Source organism: Mesoplodon mirus (genome assembly GCF_964341445.2).
Source record: "Mesoplodon mirus genome assembly, chromosome: 6".
NCBI lineage: Eukaryota > Metazoa > Chordata > Mammalia > Artiodactyla > Ziphiidae > Mesoplodon > Mesoplodon mirus.
This window is the reverse complement of record NC_138982.1, coordinates 50738149-50764241: the sequence shown is the minus strand read 5'-3', so window position 1 is coordinate 50764241 and position 26093 is coordinate 50738149. Positions and strand designations below refer to the sequence as shown.

The window sequence follows — 26093 nt, the reverse complement described above, 5'->3', positions numbered from 1 at the left end:
TCTCCCACCTTAAAAAAGAGCACAACACAGAATTCTAATTTGAGTCCTCCTTCAGTCACCCCATCCTTCAATGAAAGCTTTAAAGCTTTTCTGTTTTCACCATCTTCACTACACCCTCTAGAATTCAAGATGGCTTGAATTCTAGAGACTTAGACCTCCTTTGGATTCTGCTTTCATTCCATGGCAGGTTGGTCACCAAGTCCAGTTATCTGGGCCTCCCAAACAGCTTGGAAGTCCATCCTGTTCTCTTCATCCCTCCCGTTCTTGTCTGAGTGCTCATTATGCCTTAAAAGGGCTAGTGCTGTAGCTTCCCGACTAATTTTCCTTCCTTCATACTTGCCGCCTCCAATCCCACCCAGAGCGCTCTTTTCAAATGCATATACCTATGCATCTGTGGCACGCTGAAGCTTAAATCTCGTATGTCTTTCTCTTTGTTGCAGGGTGAAGCCCAAACCCTTTTGCATGTGATTACAAGGCCTTCCATGATCTGACCCCTGGAACCTTTCTAACCCTCCCTCTTATTCCACCAGCTCTGTGCTCTAGACATAGCAAACCACTTCTCCTTTCTGGAACACGTCATGATTTCAGGCCTCTGTACGTGCTGTGTTCTTTTTGGGGGGATGCCCTACTTCTACCCCCCATTCCTTTTTTTTTTTTTTGGTGGTATGCAGACCTCTCACTGTTGTGGCATCTCCTGTTGTGGAGCACAGGCTCTGGATGCGCAGGCTCAGCGGCCATGGCTCATGGGCCCAGCCGCTCCGTGGCATGTGAGGTCTTCCCGGACTGGGGCACGAACCCGTGTCCCCTGCATCGGCAGGCGGACTTCCAACCACTGCGCCACCAGGGAAGCCCCCCTCATTCCTTTTTTACCTGTTGTATTCCCTGTGGTCAGTGAATCCATGTATCTATCCATCATCCACCCACCCATCCATTATCCATTCATCCATCCATTCATCCATCCATTCATCCATCCATCCATCCATCCATCCACCCACCATCCATTCATCATCCATCCAACCACCAACACATATTAACAGAGCAGCTGCTATGTGCCAGGCCTGCTGCTCTTCTTACCTCACCAGCCCTGCCCATACCCTCCATCCCCAGAAGAACTATCATTTCTTCCTTATGATATGATCCTCACCTCTCTTAACACTCACCAGAATCCGTTCTGTGCTCTTTGTTTGCATCATGTTCCCCTCCTATTGCTGGTGAGCTCCTCAGGGGGTGGAGCGTGTCTTCACTCACTTTGCAGCCTGAGCTCCAGCACAGAGCCTGACAGTCACGTCTGCTGACTGAGGAGTTCCAGTTTCTCAAACCCTGTCGATTTCTAGTGGTGACTGATGCAGGGACAGAGATGATGGTCTTTTGAAGGAAGACCTGGTAGTTGTGGGGTTTTTTTTTCCTGAAAGGAAGTGGATCTAATCCGAGTCTGAGGTGTGACTGTCTCATCTGGGGAGAGCCTCATGGTCCAGCAGGTCTCCCTGCAGCTCCTCTTTCTCCCCTCACTGTCATGCAGGAGTGGAGGGGACATTGAGGTTGGAACAAGTGAAAGGATGCCGTAAACTTCCATAGAGAGATTGCAAGTGACCTCCAGGATTGGTAAATGTGGATGGTTAAATATGCCTTTGGTGAAGGTTTTATCTCATCCTTTTTTGAGGCAGGTAAGTGGAGGGGAGAGGAACAGAGGCTTTGAGATCTTGGAGGAGATGGATTCTAAGAGCGGTGACACGAATGTGGTATTAGTATTTGGAGAGACATGATTTTGAGCTAAAGGGTTCAATAATTTTGTATTCCTGAGATGTGAACTATAAACTTATAGTAGAAGCTGTAAAAACTTATTGTGAGAATCACAAAGATGAGTCCACTTTCAATGCGAAATAATAAAATGTGGGAAAGGAGATTTAAGACTGATAGGAGGGCAAACTAAAGAAGCAGCAAGACCTTGGTGCTGCGATAACATGTGGCTGCTTGAAAAGATGCTGGGGTTTGACCCACATTGCGGTGTGTTAGAAACGTGCTCTTTTCTAATAACAGGAAGAACACGCAGTGTGGAAATAAAGAGTTTTGGCCATTGAAACAAACATTTTAATAGTCCTATTTGAGAGTAAAATTTCTTGTGCAAGTATCAGAAGGGTAATGAATGACTTCTTTTGCATAACCACGTGGTAGACGTTTATTTCGTTGCTGCTAGGGACTCCATGTAGAGAATACATGGAGCTTAGGATGGCAAACAGCCATCAGCTGGGGCTCCAAAAATGTTTAGGGCAGTTAGATTGAGGCTTATTATGACCAGAATATCAGTGACTCTTTATTAATATTTATGAACTCTTTCAACAGTAGTAGTTGTGCACACCTAGGACCAAGCACAGGGGGCCCAGTGGGTAGCAGGGGAACAAGAGCCTCCCTCCTGGAGCTACCATTTCTCCAGAGTAGCTACAGTTAGGGCATGGGCTCCAGCCTCTTGGGAGCCTGTGCTGATTTGAAGTTGAAGTGTCCACTTCACCTTGACCCTGGTTTCACTTCCCTTTTCAGAGGTGCTTTCTTGATAATTTGGTGAAAACATAATCAGGTAGAACAGTAGCATTGCCCTTCACCTACCTTCATGGACCTGGGTCAAGTTCCTGTTTATCCTGGAATCTCTAGTCCAGGTTGAATATTTCCCCTTGGCCTTTTATAAAAACTAGGAACCTCTGAGATTTTACCCCCACCCCCAATCATCTGTTCTATAGGCTGAATTTTAACAATCTCTTGTTTTCTTTTCAGAAGGTAAGAGGGGCATCTGGTGGAGCTTTACCCAAAAGGAGGAATTCCAAGATTTTTTTAGGTAATGTAAATAGTTATCAGTAGTGTGCCTGGATTTTCTGTGTGTGTGTATGTGTGTGCATGTGCATGTGCATGTTTGATTTGGAACAATAGGTTGTTTATTGCTCTACAATTTAAGGATGAGAGGAACCAATTTAACTCGAGATGATCTGTCTCCACTTTGTGTTTACCTGGTGGTGAAGAATGTTTACAGCACTCTTGTTGGGTTAGTGATTTGAAGCAATTATGCTGATAGTGACTGGAGAGAAATTGTGGTTCTGTTTCTGGCCTTCTTTTTCACTGCCTTTAAAGAAGAGATAGTTTTTCTTTTCTTAATATTAGCCAAACTACAGACTTTATTTGTATTTCACTATTTTTTTCTGCTAATGAAATAGTATTTCACTATTTTTTTGGTGTTCCAGGATCCCATGTTGTATTTGGTTTTCATGTTTCCTTAATCCTGTCTAATCTGTGATAGTTCCTCAGACTTTTTGTCTTTAATAATTGTGACACTTTTTTTTTTTTTTTGGTACATGGGCCTCTCACTGTTGTGGCCTCTCCCATTGCGGAGCACAGGCTCTGGACGCGCAGGCCCAGTGGCCATGGCTCATGGGCCCAGCTGCTCCGTGGCATGTGGGATCCTCCCGTACCGGGGCATGAGCCCGTATCCCCTGCATTGGCAGGCAGACTCTCAACCACTGCGCCACCAGGGGAGCCCAATAATTGTGACACTCTTGAAGAGTGCTGGCCAGTTGTTTTGTGGGCTGTACCTCAATTTGGGTTTATCATGTTACTTCATGATAAGCCTGAGGAAGTGCATTTTTGGCAAGAATACCACACAGGTGATGGGCGCTTCTCAGGGCCTGATATCAGGGGGCACATGAAGCTGAGCTGTCTTCACACCGGTGATGTTAACCTTGATTGCTTGGTCAGGTAGTGTCTGCTGGGTTTCTCCACTATGAGATTACAGTATAATTAATAAATATTTTGGGAGTGATACTTGGAGACTATACTAATACTTGTTTTTCCTTAAAGTTTTGCCTACTAATTTTATCATCCATTAGTGGATCTTGCCTGTAACAGTGATCACTGTGGTGTTTGCTTAATAGTGCTTTTCTGTTTCCCTCATTCAGAAGAGCCAGTTTTGCTCATGCAAATACATACTGACTTCTATATCATGTACTCATGATCATATTTCTTTTTTTATTTAATTAATTTTTATTGCCATATAGTTGCTCTACAATATTGTGTTAGTTTCTACTGTACAGCAAAGTGATCATATTTCATATTAAACTTCTGATATGGTTTTTCCAGGAGAAAAAGTGGTTTGATAATTTTTGACCAAGCAAGTTTATATCTCTAAATGCCTAGGATTATTGTTTGGAAGGAATTTCAAAATTGTTTGCATATTGTAATTTCATTTGGTAAAGAAAATTTATACACATATATACATATGTGTGTATGTATGTGTATGTGTATCTATATGTGTATACACATACGTATGTGTATGTATCTGTATGTACGTACATATATGTATATGTATGTGTATATATATGTATGTGTGTACACACATACTCATATATATATATATAACTGAGAGTCTAGTAGAGTCTGACAAAATGTACTCCAAATTGTTAATAGTAACTCTTTCCTGGTGGTGAAATTGAGGTGATTTTAGTTTTCTTTTTTTGCTTATCTGTATTTAAATTACTTTTCTGTAATAAAAAGACACATTAATTATTTGACAAGCAAAGCCATTGGAAACAGTCTTGGAGCTGAGTTTCCTTCCCACTTGGTTTCTCTGTTACCCTGCACTGGGCCCACCCTTGCTGTCTTCGCTCCTGATTTTCAGCCCATGGTTTTCTTTGTGAGGCTTATCTGCAGTTGGTTTTTCCACACAGGCCAATCTTTCCCACTACTTGTCATGGCTTTGGACCACAACCCAGATTAACCAACTAGACTCAGACCAGCTTAGAATGAGCCAGAAAGCTGAAATGATTGAGTGCATTCTGATGTTTTGGTTATAAGCCTTCTTGCTCCCTTCCACAACTAGAGATAATTGACTTCTTAATTAAATGACATTAGCATGGCATTCTTGAATGTGGAAATAATTGAATATTTTGACCTACATTGTTATTTTTCATTATTTTCTTTGGTTGAATAAAGAAGTTAGCTGACCTCTTATCCTTTAGCCTTTGTGTCTTTTTTAAAAAAAAATTAGCTGCTTTTCTTTTCTTTTTTAACTAATTAATTTTTTGGCTGTGTTAGGTCTCTGTTGCTGCCCTCGGGCTTTCTCTATTTGCTGAGAGCGGGGGCTACTCTTTGTTGCAGTGTGTGGGCTTCTCACTGTGGAGGCTTCTCTTGTTGCAGAGCATGGGCTCTAGGTGCACAGGCTTCAGTAGTTGTGGCACGCGGGCTCAGTAGTTGTTGCTCATGGGCTCTAGAGCGCAGGCTCAGTAGTTGCGGCTCACGGGCTTAGTTGCTCCACGGCATGTGGGATCTTCCCAGACCAGGGAATCAAACCCATGTCCCCTGCATTGGCAGGTGGATTCTTAACCACTGTGCCACCAGAGAAGTCCCTAACCTTTGTGTCTTTTACTCAAAAGACCCTGCCATTTGATTTCTCTAGTGATCATACTGGTGGTAGCGGATATTGTCAAGTAATTGTTTTAAAAATTAATCCAAAGGTAAGCACTGAGGTTTTGTGCTTCATACTGTGTGGACCCCTCCATTGCTTCCTGGGAGAACTAGCCCACCCTTTCATTTCAGTTGGACTTTTTCTACAGGTTACTCTCTGTGTTCTCTCAACATTTCATGTCTTAGAAAGCCACAGGATCTGCCTAAAACTCACAGCCCAGCAAAAATGTTCTATTTGGACTGTACCACTTTTTAAAAAGTTTAAATTTGAATGCCATTGGCACTCTGGGGCTTGTCCTAGGCCCCAGTTCTCTCTATTGTTTTATATTCAGATGCATCACTAATTTATATTAGTAAGGATTAAGTTTTCCAAGCCCTGATTTATACCTCCTCGTAGCTCCCAGTAGCAGGCACTTTTCTCTTGCCGCACTGATCACAGCTCTGATTTCAAGGTGGTGTGGCCTGTAAATTAATTTCAGTGAAGGACTGTATTAGAACTACCCTGATTTATGCAATTGGAAATGTAAAATATTGGTGAATTTTAATAAGGTAGATGTTTATTTCTTTCATTTCATATAGAGGATGTTGGAAAGCAACAAATCCAGGCTGATGTGATGTCCTCATGTTCATCAGGATCTAAGTTCTTTCCATATTTCTACTTCACCTTCTATCCTGTCCTGTAATTTCTAACCTCATGGTCACTTCATGGTCCAAAAATGGCTACTGGGACTCCAGCCATCACATCCCCATTCTGGAAGGCAGGGAAGACAAAGGGGAAAGGACAAAAAAAAATCTAATCTCCCAGGGGATTCAACTTCTTTTTGTCAGCCTTCTCATAGATCCCCATGCAACACTTTAGTTTACACCTCTCTGGTCAGAACTTGGTCACATGGCTATGCCGTGTGCCGCACAGGAGGCTGGAAAGTAAAGTCTCTTAACTGAATAAAGTGTGTTACTAAGGAAGAAAGGGAGAATGAATACTGGGAGGCAGCTAGTAGCCTCTGCCACAGTTTCCTTCCCTAAAAGGGACACTGGGTTGTCTCTTCATGAAGAGGAGGAGAACTCTCTTGTAGCCTTTGTTTCTTTGACTACAAAGTACCTTTTCATTGCTATTGAAATGTAGTTATGATGACCCTTTATCCCCCCTTCACAAAACACGTGCAGATGACTAATGCTTTTTCCTGGATAGAAGCTTTTTATCCCCTTTTACTTAATGACTTTGTGACTAATTCCTTTCCATTGGTTCAACAGTGATATTGAAACCATTGAGTCATTTAGTTATGACCTTCAATAAGGGAAACTGAGGCCATTAGCTGGTGCTGAATTGCTTACTCAAGTCTCCTGAGCCTCATTCCCCTGCATTCAAAGCACTCTTCCTCCTGATTACCTTGATAGTCATCTAAGTGAAACCCCCATTAAGGGATCCTTCTCTCAGCTCTAGCTTTTGCTGGTAATGTTTTTTAGAATCAACAATGACAATTCTTGGTAATTTTTGAGTCATAGAAATTTTATGCTTCTTTTAGGATTTAGGATTTTAAAAATATTCTTTGAATACATAGCACATGGACAAAGCTTAAAACTGAAAAGTTATAAGAGCTTCCGTAATGAAAAGTAAGTTTTTCTCTCTCCCTTCCCTGACTCCCAGCCACTTAGTTACTCTGCCCGGAGACAAATAATATTTTCTGCTTGTACATCCTTATATATGTTGCGTGTTCTTCCGGCAATAGTCTAGACATATACCATGGTTTTAGACTTTTTTCCTGTAGGCCATGGGGAGCCATTAACACTTTGGTTCCCAAAACTGTCCTGAGGCACTCCAGGTTGCCTCAACTAACTCACTGGTAAATCACAGGATATTTTAACTCTTCAAGGGAACACAGTGATGCTTGAACATTGCATGAGAGATTAGCTTGATGTAGTCTCGCTACTAGAGTATCCTATTCTCCTTTCAGTGACTTCATCTCTTCGTGAAGCTATTTTTTTTAGTGGTTTCTGTGGTAAAAGGCAAGTACTATGTGAAAATAAATGTGGAATGGGAAAAAAAGGAGGCAGCGTCTAGTCTGATTCAAAGAGAAGTTCTGCAGTGCCTCACAGTTATACACGTCCCCTTAGTAAGGAATTACAGTCATTTAAGAGTGAAATAAAGCATTCATTTCCTTTCAATTTATGTGTATTATCTTTTCAAATGGTTCCTAACTTATTAGCACATAAATACGTAATAAGTTGTTTGGACCGAACTACTAAATAAAAAGAACTATCAGGCATTTCTTTTGGTTTAGGGCCAATTCTTGGTATTGTGCAAGAATTTCTGGGATGCTAAAGGGTGCTGTGAACTGGGAAAGTGTGGGTAGCTCTGCAATAATGTTTTTAAGCTAGAAAGGGACACTATTAGGCTGTCTTTGACAAAGATAATGATATGAAAGATTGTGAATTTTGGGAGTAGGCTGATAGAAAACTTACTGTTCTATGAGATGGAAGGAGAGAAGGGGGAATGGAAGGGAGTCTGGGATCTTCAAAGAAATACCCCAGGACTTGTGATGTGATTCTGGCCTAATCTCGTATGTTCTGTACATTAAAGCTACAAATGTGTGTAGTTGTGTAAAGACCTGCTAATAAATTTAATTAAAAATACCATATCTTTGATATGTCATAAAAGTGTTAAATGTAAATTGATGACTAATAAGAACCTGCTGTATAAAAAAATAAATAAAATAAAATTCAAAAATTCAAAAAAAAGTGTTAAATGTTCACATTTTTATTGACTCCCCTACCAGCCCCCCCCAGCTTTCACAGACAGGAGTAAATGCATCAGTTCTTCCATGTCTGCAGACTGGGATGTTGAAGAGCTACTGCTAAACCTCAGAGAACTTACATTCCACATTTTTATCTTTAGCCTTGTCATTCATACTTGATGAAGAACAGGTTGAAAACAGAACATCTGTGGAAAGTTCCAGGAATGGGCCTGTTCAGAAAACTCATCTGCGCTTATAATTACCAGAAGTTTCAAGTAAACTCTATTTTTCTGTTTCCAACTGAAGTAGGTCATTAAGAACAGGGTCTGTGCTCAAGGAGCTGCCTCCGTACCTTCTCGTGAGGGCGAGCGGTTGGTCAGATTTCACGGCACTGGTGCAGCAGACTGCTCACCTCCAGCACATGAGTTAACACCAATACAGTCAGGCCAAGAGCACTCTGAGCCGGGCTTCACTGCCCTAGTTTGATTTAGGGATCCTTTCCTCCGCTTCATAGTTACTTCTTGGAATGGCTGTGGTCCCAGCCACTTCTCTCAAGTATCTGAGCAGATCAGTAAGTAGAGTTAAAGAAGAGGTATTTAAAAAAAATTTTTTTTTATCTTTGAAAAAGGTCCCATCCAGGTATTGCCAGTTAATAGTCCCCGTGGAAAGTAGCTGCTAGGAGAGGTTGGGGGTGCTCGTTCTGCTGGTCCCTAGGCTATGGTAACTCTGTAGTTTCCTCAACTAGATGTTTTGGGATGGTGAGACTCTAATTAGAGAAATTTGGAAATTGTAGATTTACATTTAGGATTGTGGGGTCATATATAGAGGCAGGAGAAACCTTAGCTTTGTCCCTTAGATTCAGAGTGTAGGTTACCTCTGCTGACTTTTCCCTAAATTGGATTAAGGTTTTTGGGAAAGATCATGGTCCCCTTCCATCCCAGTGAATTAAGAATAAAAATAAAAGTAAACTATAAGTGTAAGGAAGCCCAACAAAGCTCTGCCTTTTTGCATGACAGTAGTCTTGCTTTTTTAAACACACATCAGTTACCAATTAAAAAAATCAAAACCTGTAACAGCCCTTTGGATGTTCTTGCTTTGCTGTTGTCCTTAAACACGCTGGTATTCTTAACTTCCTAAAGTCTCCTTTCCCAGATGTTTACTGAGTGTGTGGTGTGTGCTGGGCCTTGTGTGGAGTCTAGGGATTTAGAAGGTGAATAAAACCCACTTCCTGCGCTTAGAGCTTACAGTCTAGAAGCATTTGAAGTTCATATCTTCTCCACACTCAGATCACATAGAAAATCCCCCATGATATCTGGTCCTCCTGAAACTGACTTCAGGATTGCTTTGGAGCTGGGCAACCAAAGGGAAGGGAGGTCACTTGTGCTTTTGTTAGTTGTCAGGAGCATAGAGAAGAGATGACAGTGATGGCGAGGGTGATGGTAGGGGTGATGGCAGCTGCCTGTGGAGCCCCTAACACCTACCAGATCCTAACTAGGTACCTTAAAACCTTATCTTCTTTAATCCTCTCAACAATCTTAAGGGGTAGACAATATTATCCATAGCTTACTCATGAGGAAAATGAACTTGGAAAGAACTTGCCCAGGCTTCCGTAGCTGGTCAATGTCAGGGTGGGATTTTTTTTTTTTTTTGGCCTTAGTTTATCATTGTTTTTGGCCAGGTAAGATTTGAATTAGCATTAAGTGCAGATGTTTTCTCTGGAAAAAAGACATTTAGATAATGTGTTATATGAGCTGACTGTGTACACAAAACCAAACAATTTATACTTTGGTTACTTAAAATCATTATATACAATATAATAGAGAAAAATTTAAGAATAAAGTTCATCCATTCATTCTTTTCTTTTTTTTTCTTTCTTTTGGCCATGCTCTACTGCTTGTGGGATCTTAGTTCCCTGACTAGGGATTGAACCCACGCCCTTGGCAGTGAAAGTGTGGAGTCCTAACCACTGGACCACCATGGAATTCCCCATTCATTATTTTCATTTGTTCAGATTTCCTTCGAATTTTTGTCTATGAACATAACTACTACAAAGTTGTCTTTTCAGTGAAGGTGAATTTTGTATCTTTAGCATTAACATGGCATAAACATTTCCATGTTTCTACATAGTCTAAAAAAATATCATTTAAGTAATATTCTAGTGGGTTCAACACCATTCCTTTTTTTTTTTTTTTTTTTTTTTTAAATATTTGGCTGCGCCGGGTCTTAGTTGCGGCATGCAGGGTTTTTAGTTGTGGCATTCGAACTCTTGGTTGTGGCGTATGGGATCTAGTTCCCTGACCAGGGATCAAACCTGGGCCCCTGCATTGGGAGTGTGGAGTCTTAGACACTAGACCACCAGGGAAGTCCCAACATCATTCTCATTGAACACTTAGGTTCTAATTTTTAAAAATTACAGGTACTGGGGGCATTCAGATTTTTATAACATAGAATGTCTGTCTTTGAGTCATTTTCTTTACATAAATGCCTGTAGTTACTTCTTAAACTCTTAGACTCTTCTTTAACATTGCTTTTTGTCAAAATAACCTCTTATGGCTAACAATGTTGTTTGTTTATTTTGGCATTTCTGATTCTTATTATTTAGAGTCTTTTATCAAAATGTGTAGACTGCATTTTAGCTGTATCTCATTTTCCACTTAAAACTGCTCTCCCCTTGAGAATTTAAGAGCAGAACTGTACATAAAAAGATTGCAGGTTGAGGTATACAACAAGGTAGTAACAGAATCTAGATCCTTTGGTTCTCAGCTGGCTGCCTCATCTAGTAAAATAACTTTCTCCTGTTTATAGAGCCCATATTTGTGTACCTGTTTGTGTGTGGGTTTGTGTGTGTGTGTGTGTGTGTGTGTGAGAGAGAGAGAGAGAGAGTAGAAGATGGCTTGAGAGCTGTTTGTCACCATAGTTCCAAATGTCTAAATATACAAACATGATCTGGCATTCTGGTATCCATGTGAATGCAAGGCTGAAATGTCCATGTAAATATTGTGACAGGACATTTCCTTGAGCCTTTGCCTAACCTTTCCCAGAGATGAGCCAAGTAAGGAGGTGATGACTTGATAGATAACAGGCCAGACTTTCTTACTGAAAATTCTCTACCGCCTGAGGACAACAGGACCACTTATATTATGGGGTTTCCCCCTCTGGCTTACTAGGCAGTATTTCCACAACTCTTAGCAGGGAGGGAGAGGATGGGGGAGATAGAGACAGAGGGAGGGAAATTGAGATTTTATTTTAAAATAATTGTTACCATTTATTGACAACCTGTTATGTGCCAGGTCTCTTGTTTACAATTTCTTATTTATTCTCCTTATAAACTGTGTGAGATAAGTGTTATCTCCATTCTACAAATGAGGCCTGTGACTTGCGCAAAGAAACATTAAACTTTGGACCCGGAGTTGAACCTAGGTTTATCTATTCTCAAACCCATGTACTTTCTCTTGTTGTGTTGTAAGAAACATTCCAACCCATTCTTGTGAAATCAAGAGTCAGGTACCCGACAAATCATAATGACCAGGCTATTCCTTTAAACATCTCTAGGAATTGAACACCTAGCACAAATGTCTATTTTAACTGTAAAGCCTTATGATATGACTTAGTCTTCTTTATACATCTGTCCCTTGAAGATAAGTGTGTATAACTTAGGGAGGATGGAAGGCCTCCTCTTCCTGGCTTGGGGCAGATGGATGGCTGAATTGTAAATGCCGCGCCCTTGGTTTGTCAGCCCTGTGGATACCTGGCTTTCCCAGTGAGTGCTGCCTTGGTGTGGAATATTCTTTCTTCACTTCTTGTTCTTTGTTTTTGTTTTCTCCTCAGATCTAGATACTGATGACGATTTAAATAGCGACGATTATGAATATGAAGATGAAGCCAAACTTGTTATATTCCCAGACCACTATGAAATAGCACTACCAAATATTGAGGAGTTACCAGCCCTGGTCAGTGAGTGTGCACGGCTGCTAGCTAGATGCGCGTGACTCTCTGTGTCAGGTGTGTGTGCGTGTGCAGTGTGTGTGCGCTGGGCGGTGGGGAGGGCGGGGTGAATGAGAGAGGAGGGGAGGAAGGAGCAGGAACAGAAGCAGTTTGCTTCTCCTCCATGAAGAGGGCCTCGCAGGTTCCCTTTCAGTGACACTGGGCCATATACCCTCCGCTACCTGTTACTTCCAGTGCTGTTTGGGCTTCACTGCTCACTGGCCGGCCTGCTCCAGGTGGGCTGGCTTCTTCCCACCTGTGAATCACAGTCTGGTGCTTAGATTTTCAAATTGTGCCCCCGAGATGTGCAGGGACTGCTGGAGAGGGGTTGCCTTCTGATCAGAGGGACGCCTAAAATTTTTATCTCTTCTGCATGTTGGCCTTCCAGGTAAAATTTTGTTTGGGAAACATAAAAGAATTCCACTGAGAAACAACAGCAACACGATTATGAAAATAACCCAATATTTACAAATCACAGGTCTCCAGGAGCTCTGTGATAATGTGTTCCTTTGAGGATGAAGACTGCTTTCTAGGTTTTAGAATTTAGGTTTCGTGGTGAGTTCTTTTCCCTTTCCTTCCCTTCTTTTTTGTGGAGCAACTTTTATCTTCCTGAACAACTTAAGGCTGGTGACGATGGTGTAAGGAAGTCAGGCTCCGTTTTACTTTGATTCTCGAATCCTGTGGGGACCCAGACCATTTTCCTGCTCTTCCCTCATTTCCTGTATTGTCTCCGCTGCTCCATCCTTTCCTATGTTCCCTTTCCTTTCTTTTCCTCTTTTTTACTTGGTTGCATCCTGACTTCTCAGAGCCTGGCTGCAGATAGCAGAGTTAGACATTCCAGTTCATTTTTTCCCGTCCTCAAGCTTTGCTAGAACCAAAGCCAGGTCTTTAGGTCCCTGATTCTTTCAGATGCTGTGTGACTCTGTCTACAGTCCCCTGCTCATGTGCCCCTGCCAAGAGGGGACATTTGTGCTTGGGATTCCCATGTCATTAGGGACCAGTTGCCACCATTCAGCCTCTTTTGCCTCTGATCTACTTTATACCTAAGCATAAGACCACAGAAGTGAAAAATTTGTGTATTAAGCTATCATAGCTCTTTCCTCTAATTATTTGATATAGCATATCTTTTTTAGTACCAAATGCATATGTTTTAGCAATGTGTACAGAATTAAATTACCTCTGCTTTCTCCAATTCCCTGTGTCACTCATGTGGCTGTGATCAAGGACAAAATATATGATGGACAAAATGGTCTTACCCTGTGCCATTACTTGATATTATATACTAAAGCTTATATCTGTATACAACTGACAGTTCTCACTGCCCTTGTTTAATATAACTCTTGAGTCTGCTGTCAAAAAAGAAGAAGCACATTGTGAATGAATGTCATGAGAAATGATTTTTCTCTCACTCCCTTATGAAGAAAAAGTCGTTATGTGAGAAAAGTTAATGACAGCCTTTAAGTACTTTTCATTTTTCCTATATTTAGAATATAATCCTAAGTGTGAACACTTTTATAGAAAAGTGAAGTGTCATAGAAATCCACATCCAGCAATATATATTATAATTTTTAATAGAGTCTTTTAGAATTAAGAAATACTTTAAGAATTAAAAAAAAGAGAGAATTGTTTGGAAGTTGAGGCGGGGAGATAGAAGGAAAAGCCTGATTTGTCTGATGGTAACTGGTAAGATTTATCTATATAACAGATGCTAGTTACTATAATTTCTTTTCATGCTTTTGCTACATTTTTGGTGTTTGATAATTCTCTTTTTCAGCTTTTAAATAACAAAAATTATTGAACTCACCCAACCAGGTGACTCTTCATCATCTCTTGAGTTTCTCAGCACAAAAAAAAGAAATCAGTTTCAAATAGGTACTCTGTAGATTCTACCAGAAAGTTAAACTACCTCTTAGTGTTATAGGGGTCACAGAGACATAGTGTTTGGGACTCTCAGGAACTCAGGCCTTGGTGTGCTTGTAATTGGTTAGCAACTAGCTCCCTGTGGGCAAAGCCCTGCATTGTAATGTTTGCTGATTTCCATGGTGTGAATACTCCCATTTCAGGCTAACATGTCACCGAATGCAGTGTTGGGAAGAAATGTGTAGTAGGACACCCTCCCATAGAGTTTCCACCGTTCGCATAATGTGGATGTAAGTGACCTCAAGAGCATATAGATTAGTTATTAAGATAGCGTAACACAACTAGGAAGTGAAGAGTTTAGAATATTTATTACCTTTTAAAAATATATTTAATTGTGAGCTAATAGAATTTAATTTTTAATAATGGCTGTGTTTAACAACCCTCTTGTAGAATTTCTTAAAATTTAACAAGTCTGTAAGCCAGTTTGAGCCAATTCCAGAACACCCCTGTACTTGAGATAATTCACGGTATAATTATAGGATAGTGGATCCTGACCTTCATCTATGATCCATAAAAAGGGCCTCTAAGTGATTTTAGGTGGTATTCTGAAAACACTAGGTCAGTGTTTTATAACGTCCTAGATGATTAAGGAAATTTTGTTGAGTGTCACCAGGAAGGATATTCAAAGAAAAGAGAGAATATTATATTCTTATTATTATCACTGTGCATTGCAAACTAGAACACTTAAAAAAGACCTAATAGGGAGGAGAAGATTCAGAGGACAGGGAAGGGATCAAGGTAGTCAGTGAAACAACAAAGAGGTTGTAACAGACCAGACTGAAAAGATTAGGATGTGTAGCCAGAAGTGCTAAGGCAGCATGGCCCAAACCCATAAAATCAGGAAGGGGCTCATGGTGAACTCAGCCTTGTTTTCTAGGGGCATTAACGTGGGAGATGAATTTTGATAATTGAAAGGAAAGGCTACTTAAATAACATTTCTTGTGGGAGATGAATGGGAATATATATATATATTTTTCGTGGTACGCGGGCCTCTCACTGCTGTGGCCTCTCCCGTTATGGAGCACAGGCTCTGGACGCGCAGGCTCAGCCACCATGGCTCACGGGCCCAGCCGCTCCGCGGCATGTGGGATCCTCCCGGACCGGGGCACGAAGCTGTGTCCCCTGCATCGGCAGGCGAACTCTCAACCACTGCGCCACCAGGGAAGCCCGAATGGGAATATTTTTAAAAAGGTTTAGAGAAGGGTAAGATAGGGGAAGGGGGAATTAAGAGGTACAAACTACTAGGTATAAAATAAATAAAATACAAGGATATAATGTACAGCACAGAGAATACAACCAATATTTTATAATAACTCTAAATGGAGTATAAGCTATAAAAATATCAGATTACTATGTTGTACACCTGAAACTAATATAACATTGTAAATCAAGTAACAAACTTCTATCAAATAAACACCTCCCCCCCGAAAAAAGAGGTTTAAATATATTTATGAATGCCTGATTAAGCTGTAATGGAGTATAAGGTTTTTGACGGCAGGGACCTTTTCCTTTTCCTGACTGTGGGAAGCCCAGTGTAGTCAATTGGTAGTGTTTAGTTTAACCTTGGAGAGTTTTAAGCTGGAGAAGGATGGGATCTAATGTTCACAGCAGATCACTGGCTGCCAGGCAGAGAAGAGGAAGCAAGAGTGGGAGAAAGGAGATGGTAAGGAGGCTGCTGTGTGGCCATTCGGGTGAGCTGGGATGATGGCTGAACAAGGATGGGTATGGCTGAAATCAAGAAGAGGTAGACTGCAAATAGATTTTGGATGTAGGACTGATAGGAATTGCTCAGGGCCTGGGTGGGGGTGGGAGTGGGATGGCAGCTGAGGGAACTTCCTCCATTGTCTCTTTTTTTTTCCTTGTAGCTTATTTTATTTTATTGCAGTATAGTTGCTTTACAATGTTCTGTTAGTTTCTGCTGTACAGCAAAGTGAATCAGTTATACATGTATATATATATACACTCTTTTTTAGATTTCCTTCCCATTTAGGTCACCACAGAGCATGTTTCTTAATCCATTCTGGGGTCCGTTGTCAGTGCTACCCAGAGGAAAATATTCTGTATGAAGTTCAGCTAATTGTACAGGATGCTAGTGATGTAGAATACAGATTTTTGTTAAAAATTGTTTTTCAAACAATTCAATGGCTTTTATTATATTCAGAGTTGGGCATCCGTCACCACTATCTCATTTCCCTCTAGTCTCTGGCAATCACTAATGTACTTTCTGTCTCTGTGGATTTGCCTTTTCTGGACATTCCATACAAAAGGAATCATATAATACATGGTTCTTTGTGGGTGGCTTTTTTTTTACTTAGCATATATTTTCAAGATCCATCCATGTTGTAGCATGTATCACTACTTCATTCCTTTTTATTGCTGAATAACATTTCATTGTATCAAAATACAATACTTTATCCATTTATCATTAATGGGCATTTGGGTCATTTCTACTTTTGGCTGTTATAAATAATGCTTCTATGAACATTTATATATAAGTTTTTGCGTGGATACGTGTTTCTATTTATCTTGGGTGTATACCTAGGACTGGAATTGCTGGGTCCTATGGTAACTCTGTTTAACCATTTGAGGACCTGCCAAATTATTTTCCAAAGTGGCTGCACCATTTTACATTCTCATCAGAATATGTTTTTAAAGAGAGTTAGAAATAGCTTATAGCATTGAGCAAGTAGCGAATGTGGCGAGAGGCATATATCCAGAATCAGTGGGGTTTGGGAGAAAGCAGAGAGTCCACCCTCCCCTGTAGTCAGTTAGTGCCAAGCCAGACATCGCAGATTTGCTCATGATGTGGGCTGATCTGCCACAGAGACATCCAGGCATGTCCCCATCCAGTGTCACATTTGCACTAGATTAAGAAATGGAGCCATGCCGCTTGCATTTCATTCAAGTGCTCTTGACCACATATCATTGTGTGATGAGTTGAGGATGTTGGTTGGGTGTATATTTGTTAAGAGTAAAACACACCACTTAGGTAAATCCTAGGCATTCCTGTTGCTAATTTCACCCTTGTAAGTTGTTCACCTTATACTTTTCACTCTACTTGCTAAGAGATAACAATTGTTAAATCTGACTCTTATGCTTGGGTTTACAAACTGGATTTGGTTCTTTGCTATCTTGTGTCATTGTTACTATTGCAAACTCCAGGCCAGGATAAAACCTAGCTAGACCCAGGGTGAATGTGCTGGGGTCAGGAAACTAGCATCTTGCTCTCGTGGTAACTGAGCTATTTGAGTTTTCTTGAATTAAGCTGTATTTATTAATAAACTTTAAAATTCATTTTATAGAAGTTGCTGTTCTCTCAAGCTGTTTTAATATTATCACATCTGTATTTGTCTTACAGGTAACAATTGCTTGTGATGCAGTTCTCAGCTCAAAATCTCCATACAGAAAGCAGGACCCAGATACGTGGGAAAATGAATTGCCGGTGTCCAAGTATGCAAATAACCTTACCCAGTTAGACAACGGAGTCAGGATTCCTCCAAGGTGAGGGTCAGATAGCAAAATGGAACTTTTCCCCCCAAAACGGGCCAAAGGAATATTTATTTTTCTACCTCTTCACTGAATTAGCAATTATATATTTTCTTATCAGATGCCTTTTATTAAAAATAAGCTTGGGACTTCCCTGGTGACACAGTGGTTAAGAATCTGCCTGCCAACGCAGGGGTCACAGGTTTGAGCCCCGGTCCGGGAAGATCCCACATGCCGTGGAGCAACTAAGCTCGTGCGTCACAGCTACTGAGCGTGTGCTCTAGAGCCCTCAAGCCACAACTGCTGAAGCCCGCGTGCCTAGAGCCCGTGCTCCGCAACAAGAGAAGCCACTGTGATGAGAAGCCCACGCACCTCAATGAAGAGTAGCCCCTGCTTGCTGCAACTAGAGGAAGCCCGCACACAGCAATGAGGACCTAACACAGCCAAAATTAATTAATTAATTAATTATTTTTAAAATTAATTAATTAAAAAACTCAAAACTTCTCTCTAGAATTATCTCTACATTTGTAGTACACGCTGACCATGGCCAGCCCCTGCCCTGGAGCCCATCCCCACCCTAAGGCCTCCGGTTGTGAGCACCTGCAGCTTCTCTGCCTGCCCGAGCCAGGTAGGCCAGTGCACCGGACAGTCAGAAACGCTGCAGAGCCGTGCTCTCTCCTGTGCTCCTGGAACAGCCCTCAGCCAGTGACTGTGGAGTGGAGGGATGAACACCCTAGATCCCTACGCTCAGGTGGGGTAACTGTCTCCTGGAGTTCCCCAGCTGGACCGAGCCCCAGTGGCCCATGGGGTCATCTGCTTGTTCACAGTCCCTGCACTGGCTTCCTGCCCTTTCAGTCTCTCTTCCCTCACTCCCCTAGGGTGCTTCCTGGGATAGCCTTCCAAACGAGCTGTTTGCATTCAAATCTTTGTCTCAGAGTCTGCTTCTGGGGCACCCAACTTACAAAGACGGACAATAGTCTTTGGTTGTCACATTTTGGCTGGAATGCTCTCTAGGCTCCTTTTGCACCTCCTGTAATCAGATGCCAGTGTGTTTCCGGAGGCAGGTGCTGGAGGGAAAGAGCAGGTAGATTAGGAATGTGTCCCTTCTGGTTGAACCCTGACTGTACTGCATTCCTGTTCTGTGTGGTCTCAGGGAAGGCATGGTACCTCGGGGCTTTTTCTCCCTTTGATGGTGGGGATGGTAATAATGCTGAAGAGTGTATATTAGAATTAAATGATAAAACTTCTGTAAAGCCCCTGGCACCTACCTGACATTCAACCTTCAGTTAAGTTGTTTTCCTTTCTACTTAATTTAGATTGTCAGTGTAGTAGAGTTTTGTTTAAACCAGTCTTACTGCTTGTGGCTAATGCTTTGGAACTTCAGATGTTTATACACATGGGATCTTTAATGTTTTAAGCTTACTCAGGCTCCACAGTCTCTCATGTAAGGAATTTTAAGGAAATGACCTTCCCTCCTACCCTCAGGTTCTGTGTCTTTTCTAAAGTAAAAGAACCATCTCGAAGGAGCTGGGAGGAGCTGGCCCCCATTTGGGAGGCAGGCAGGTTACTGAGTAGCCCTGCTGCTCTGGAATGGATCTCTGTTAGTCCGCTGACGGTCTCCTGTGACTGCCCCAACTGCCCCCAGCTTGAGACACTCCATTTTCTTAGATGTTAATTTTCTAATCACGCCCTGTACTCTGGCTGTGCTAACTGCTGTCTGATGATTTTACAGTGGTTGGAAGTGTGCCAGGTGTGACCTGCGAGAAAACCTCTGGTTGAATCTGACCGACGGCTCTGTGCTGTGTGGGAAGTGGTTCTTTGACAGCTCCGGGGGCAACGGGCATGCGCTGGAGCATTACAGAGACCTGGGCTACCCTCTAGCTGTGAAACTGGGAACCATCACTCCTGACGGGGCAGGTGAGTGTGCCTTTACCAACTTGGGAACTTACAGTGGCTCCCTCTTAGATTTAACCAGTGCCTTAATCTCTGGGGTTGGAGTGCATAACCTCTGGACTCAGCCCAGGTTCGAATCCTCATTCTGCGTCTTGTTAGCTGTGAGATCTTGGGTGAGTTTTCAAATCCTTCTAAGCTCAGGTTCCTCATCTTGAGGATAATCACAGTACCTCCCTCATAGGTTTGTTAAGGTGCATAAGCATTTAGCCCAGTGCACACCGTAAGGTCATGATAAAGGTTTGCTGCTTTTGTTAGTATCTTTCTGAATATCTCTTGGCTAAGAGGACAGATGCAGGAACCCGGACTTGTGAAGTGAGTGTGCATAATCAAACCCACCATTAGAATAGTAGGGGCAAGGCCTAGAATTCATTATGGGGATTAGTATCATTTTAGGTACAAATGGATTCATTATGGAGAAGATGGATTTTAAAGATACTGTGTGTTCAGAGCCCCTGACATCAGCAGGCAGTGACGGTGTCCAGTGCAGCAAAGGGTTAGAAGTCGTTCCTACTTGTACTGTCAGCTTCAGAACTGGTCTTCTTCGTGCTCTCACACTGTATGTTAGCTTTTGGCTATGTTTGTACAGTTAATTCCTTCTATCATTTGGTGAGGGAAAAGGGAAATTACATCAGGGTTAATAATGAGAAACTTAAATACTGAGCAGTGGCCATAAGAACCCATCATCTCAGCATCACTGAAAACACTTATGAAACACAGACCTGCACCCACACCCAGGTCAGTTTCTCCATCTGTGCAGGTTTTAATCTTTATCTCTTCTTTAAGGTAAGATGATTTTTTTAGGAAAAATATAAAGACATTTGGCTTTTCTTCTCTGCTATCTTTCTCTGACTGAATTAGCCAGCTTCAAAGTTAATTAGTGAGGATGTTTTCACTGAATGTGGTACACTCTTTGTCATCCATGCCCTCTCCATCAAACTAGTTTCATTTATCTATTTTATAATTGAGGGCTGGCAGTTAGGTCATGTCAAGATTCTTTTGATTCACCTTTTGGGTAAACTTCCAAAGTTTAGTGGACTTCTTTTAACTCATTAGAGAAAAGTAGCTGCAAGAGTCTCAGGTGCTGGTGCCAGACATTTTCCCCTCAAATAAATAAACCGCTACACAGCCAGGTTGAATCCTAAGCCTTCCAGGATCTGAAGAGGAAATTCAGGACATGCAGTTGGATTCAGGGTTACAGCAAAGTGCTTACAGGTCATTGCTCTGTTGAATGACTGCTGTATATGGTAACCATCATTGTTCTTGTAAGGCCTATACAGAGAAAGAAGAGTTTGTAATGTAGGCATTCTATTGGGTACAATTGGGATAATTCAGATGTTTCTACTTTTAGTGCTATCTTATGCTGAGCCTTTTTTAAAAATTGGAGGACAGTTGATTTACATACAGTGTTGTGTTAGTTTCAGGTATACAGCAAAATGATTCACTTATACATATGTATATTCTTTTTCAGATCCTTTTCTATTATAGGTTATTACAAGATATTGAATATAGTTCCCTGTGCTATATAGTATGTTCTTGTTGTTTATCTATTTTATATATAGTAGTGTGTATCTGTTAATCCCAAACTTCTAAATTATCCCCCTCCCTATTTTCCCTTTGGTAACCATAAGTTTGTTTTCTATGTCTATGAGTCTGTTTCTGTTTTGAAAATAAGTTCATTTGTATCATCTTTTTAGATTCCTCCTATAAGTGATGTCATATGATATTTGTCTTTCTCTGACTTACTTCACATAGTATGATAATCTCTAGATCAATCCATGTTACTGCAAATGGCAATATTTTATTCTTTTTCATGGCTGAGTAATATTATGTAGCGTTTGATAAGACCAGTTATCAGAAGTTCAGCTCTCAGAACATCCTGTTCAAGACAATAATTATTTGTATATGGGGATTTGTTCTAAAATTTTGCTTGAGCTATGTCTTTTTCATCTTTAAGTTCCAAACAAAATCTTATGCATGTAGGCATGGATACTTTGATTAAATGAACCAGCTGGTCTATACGTACTTAAATAATTATATTCTATTTAAATGTATGCTAGTAGTAAAGGCAAGGATTAATTCTATTCTCTATGCATATATATTTAAAAAAAATATTTATTTATTTATTTGTTTTTGGCTGTGTCGGATCTTAGTTGTAGCATGTGGGATCTTTCCTCGTGGTGTGTAGGCTTCTCTCTAGTTGTGGTGCACAGGCTCCAGAGTGCACGGGCTCAGTAGTTCTGGTGCGTGGGCTCAGTAGTTGTGGCTCGTGGACTCAGTAGTTGTGGTGTGCAAATTACTCTTCATGTAATTGAGAGTATTTGAATAAATACTCTTTTTTCAACCATGGAAAGCATAAAACACTGGCAAAAGCAATGTAGACTGTGCACCTGTGATGAGGGTTCTTAAACTCACTTAGCTGAGGCAATGTTCACTTTTTTTTTTAATGACTATTTTTTTTAAATTATTTTTTTAAATTATTTTTTTGGCTGTGTTGGGTCTTTGTTGCTGTGCGTGGGCTTTCTCTAGTTGTGGCGAGTGGGAGCTACTCTTCGTTGCAGTATGCGGGCTTCTCATCGTGGTGGCTTCTTTCGTTGCGGAGCATGGGCTCTAGGCGTGCGGGCTTCAGTAGTTGCAGTGCATGGGTTCAGTAGTTGTGGCTCATGGGCTTAGTTGCTCCGTGGCATGTGGGATCTTCCCGGACCAGGGCTCGAACCAGTGTCCCCTGCATTGGCAGGCGGATTCTTAACCACTGCTCCACCAGGGAAGCCAATGTTCACTTTTTGACAATAGATCAGGATTTGATTCCGGCTTATCTTGTGCAGAGTTGGTTTTAATGCAAATAATTATTTTCAGTCTAATTATCATTACATATTAGTTTATGGGATGCATCAATTCTATTTTCATTTCTTTTAAATCTGTTTAATAGATTGCTAGTTGTAGCTTATTGTTTATTTAAAAGCCAAATAAGTTAATGAAAAAATGTATAAAGTTTCCATAAATGTCTGATGATGGGCCTTGTGGATGTTGAGGCCCAGGAGGGCAGGGTGCCCTCTGTCTGGGGTGGGGTGGCCCCCTCCTGATGATGGTACCACTGGTGACGGTCCATTTTCCATACTTGCTAGGCTCACTGAGGCTAATTCAACTCACAAGAGACAAAGTGTTAAAGTCGGGGTGTTTAGTTTTTAGTTTCTAGTGAGAACCACAACCACCTGTAAGTGGGTTGTTTATGTCAACTCGACCAGTACGTTCCCTTCCTGTGGGAAACTGAATTATATTTAGAATATTGCTTAGTGAACATGGAATCCAAACAGGTTGTGAACTCAGATATTTAATGGTCGTGTGATCCAATTGTCCTGGTTTCCTTCTCCCCAGTAAGGACATACCTGCTCAGTGAGAAACTCCTACTCATCTTGAGGTCTCAGCCTAGAATTAATTCTTCCAGGAAGCCTTGATCCCTCCAGGCTAAGCCATTGTGGTGGCTGGGTAATAAAAGTGGGTCCCATATCGAATTCCACTCTGGGTTCCATGGGTACAGCAGCAAACAAAATAAGAAACAGATCACCATACAAGCAAACAAAAAGCTTTCCTCTGTGGGAGGAGACATTCGTTTGGCAGAGCAAGGTTGAGGTTCTTGGTGGGAAAGGAATGAAGAGGGTTGGAGGCAAGAGAAGGTGTGTTTTTCTTTCATCATAGAAATTAGTTTACCTAAGAAGAATCCTCAAAGCCTTGGTGATTACAGGAGAGTCTTCCTGTAATGCGCATGGCAGCAGTGAAATTGCCTATCCCACTGGCCCCTGCACCAGCTCAGCAGCATCTGAAGGTGATTTTTTTTTTTTTTTTTTCTGTTTTCCATCCTTTATTGAAAGGTCCCACATCCTCAGGGACCCCAGGCAAACCAGACGCCAGACAGGTCCCCCAAATATAGCAGGAGGCCTGAAAGGGGAGAGGAATGACTTATGATCCCACCACACCTCCCTGGAAACAGAAACCCACCACAGACGGACAGACAGACAGGGCCAGGAGGGGGGAGACCTTACCTCCCTCTAGGTTCTCTCCCCTTTGCCTCCACTTGAAAAGAAAGTCAAACACCGACTACGCGGCACCCCAGCCCCCCACGCATCCTAGCAGCGTTTGTGCCCCCCCACCCCCACCCCCCGCAAGGGGCAGCGCCGAGGCAGCTTCCCGTGGCTCTCCTTGACTTCGGTTCGCTCCTGGCAGCTCCGTGCCCTCTTCCTTCCTCCCTCAGCCTCCGGCCCAGTTACCCCTACATCTTCTATCACCTACTCGGACCTTCTCTCTGGTCTCTAGGGCCTCCTGCCCCAGGGCTTCTGGGGAAGCAGCATCTCCTCCCAGCGAGGCCCTCTCTGCCCAAGATGCGGGGCTCACACGGCCTCTCCACTCTCCTTGAGGTCAGGGGCTGAGCGCTGCTGTCTCAGCCGCGGGGGGCGTAGTGTATGGGGGGTAGCAGGGCCCTGGGGGCCTCTGGGCTGGGTATGGTTGGGGCTGCTGGGGATAATAGTTGTGCTTTCTGGGCTGGAAGTGCTGGGGTTCGGGCTGTGCAGAACCCCCTCCCCGGGATCGGCCCCCTCCGTCCAGGGAATTCCTGCGGGGACGGTGGGACCTGCGGGGACTTGGGGGCCTGCGGGCAGGGGTGGCCGGAGAGGGGGTGAGCTCCTCGGGGGGCGGGGGTGGCGCTGGGGACTTCCCGGCCCCCGCCCCCCGCCAGGACTCGCGGTGCTGGGGGTTGCTCTTGAAGGGGAAGCGTAACTTGCAGTCTTGAGGGGGCATGAATCGGTCGGGGGGGGGTCTGCACAGCCCCCCGCCCCGGCCCCTGGAGCCCTGCAGTCCTTGCAGCCGCAGCTGCTCATGCTTGAGCCAGCGAAGGCGCCCCGACGGAAGACGGGGTCCTCCTCCATCAGCCTCGACGCCCGCTACCAGCTTGACAGGGGTGGCGAGGAGGGCCACGCGGGAGGTGCTCGGTCACGGGGGGCTTCCTGCTCCGCTGCCTCAGACCCTTGGGGCTGGGCCCACGTGGCCTCACCGGCTTCTTCTCATCCTCGTGATCCTGGGTCAGGGGGATGACCCTCTCCATGCGAAGCATGCGGTCCCTCAGGGCCTGCAGCTCGCGGTCCTTGCTGCTGTTCTGCAGCTTCACCTCCTGCAGGATCCCCGTCAGCTTGTCGATGTGAGCCCGGAGGTCCTCCACCTCTGCGCCACGGGCTCCCTCCTCACTGCTGCCTGAAGGTGATTTTTCTTCTTTGGTCATCTTCACCCCTGACCTGGGTATCAGCTCAAGGATTTGGATCAAGGCATTGACTACTTCATTTTAGTTTTGACCTGGTTTGTGCCCCTCTGTGTGCCTCTGTGCTGCTCCACTGTGGCACTTTTCATGAGATCCTGTTGCTGTGTCTAATGGTGGTCACCTGGGACGGCAGGGCCTGAGCGCTACGTTTGTTGTTTACCATTCTGTCTCATCTAGCATAGCCCCTCACACATAGTAGGTGCTCAGTAAATATTTGTGTTGTAAACAGATGGAGGAAGACAGACACACCGATAAAGTTTTCTCCTCTGATTTACCTTTTTTTCTTTTTCTTCTTTTTTTCTATTTTATGGACATCTTTTTCCTCTTAATTGTTTTCCTTTCCTGACCACAGTCTAGGTTCTGTCTGGCCTGGCAGTTATACTGTCTAAGGTGATGGTATATACCTCTGCCCTCATTCATTTTGTGTTTGGGTTTCTAGATTAATAGCTGGAGCATTCTCTTGTTTCTGTTCTTTTCCTGTCTGTGGCAGATGCTCTATAGGCATGCAAATATAAACTCATGGTGGAGAGATGCAGTTTGGGTGAATGGATCATACATACTCTGGAGAGATCCTTTCCTCTCTGGCTTGTGACTTGGTGTTTGACCAAGAGTTCTGGGTTGTTTTTTTTTTTTTTTTTTTTTTCCCCATTTGAGCTGTGATGGATGATAGAGCAGTGAAGCCAGCTTCTCTGGTTTCTTTAATCTTTCTAAACACCAGATCTTATTGAGGTACATCTCTACCTCTCTCTCCTTCTGCTTTCCTGTGTGGGTATCTGAGGGCAGAATTTGGACTTCTGCCATTTTCTGGGGCTTAGGAAAGAGAGCCCAAAGTCACATGAGTAAACCATAGCCAAGAAGACACCTGTTGAGGTCCTTTATACTAAACCAGCATTCTTATAAGCCTATTTGAAATAATAAAGTTTAACCTTGTGAGGACAGGGACCCTACTTGTCTTATTTAATATTAAATCCTCAGTATCTGTATATATTTGGTGTTCAGTAAGTATTTGTTGAATACAGTGAATGAATCAATCAATGAATGAATGAGTGAGTGAGTGAATCCCTGTGGGTGAACAAGGATGACCAGTGGTACACTAGTCCTAATAGTATACCACCATATAGAAACATTTTAATCTTTGGCAATTACTTATAAAGCATTATTTTCAATCAAAATATAATAAATCTGGGAAAAAAAGAAAAGCAAAAAACCAAAAAGAAACCTTCCCATTCAGAGAAAAAAAATTATTACCATTTTTATGTAAATTCCTCACAGAT

At 42.6% G+C, this 26093-nt stretch overlaps 1 protein-coding gene across 3 annotated transcripts in view; it reads left to right on the top strand.

The window, feature by feature from the left end:
• The window catches only part of USP13 (ubiquitin specific peptidase 13), a 122694-nt gene that overhangs the window by 28620 nt on the left and 67981 nt on the right, over positions 1 to 26093 (top strand). The window contains exons 2-6 of one of the 3 annotated variants that reach the window (XM_082624886.1): positions 1520 to 1664; positions 2767 to 2827; positions 12003 to 12124; positions 17437 to 17579; positions 19297 to 19481. In XM_082624886.1, the coding sequence (XP_082481012.1) occupies positions 1623 to 1664; positions 2767 to 2827; positions 12003 to 12124; positions 17437 to 17579; positions 19297 to 19481 (553 nt within the window). In that variant the 5' untranslated portion in view covers positions 1520 to 1622. The remainder of the gene's footprint in view (positions 1 to 1519; positions 1665 to 2766; positions 2828 to 12002; positions 12125 to 17436; positions 17580 to 19296; positions 19482 to 26093) is intronic. The other 2 variants (XM_082624885.1, XM_082624884.1) reach the window with 2 other exon arrangements.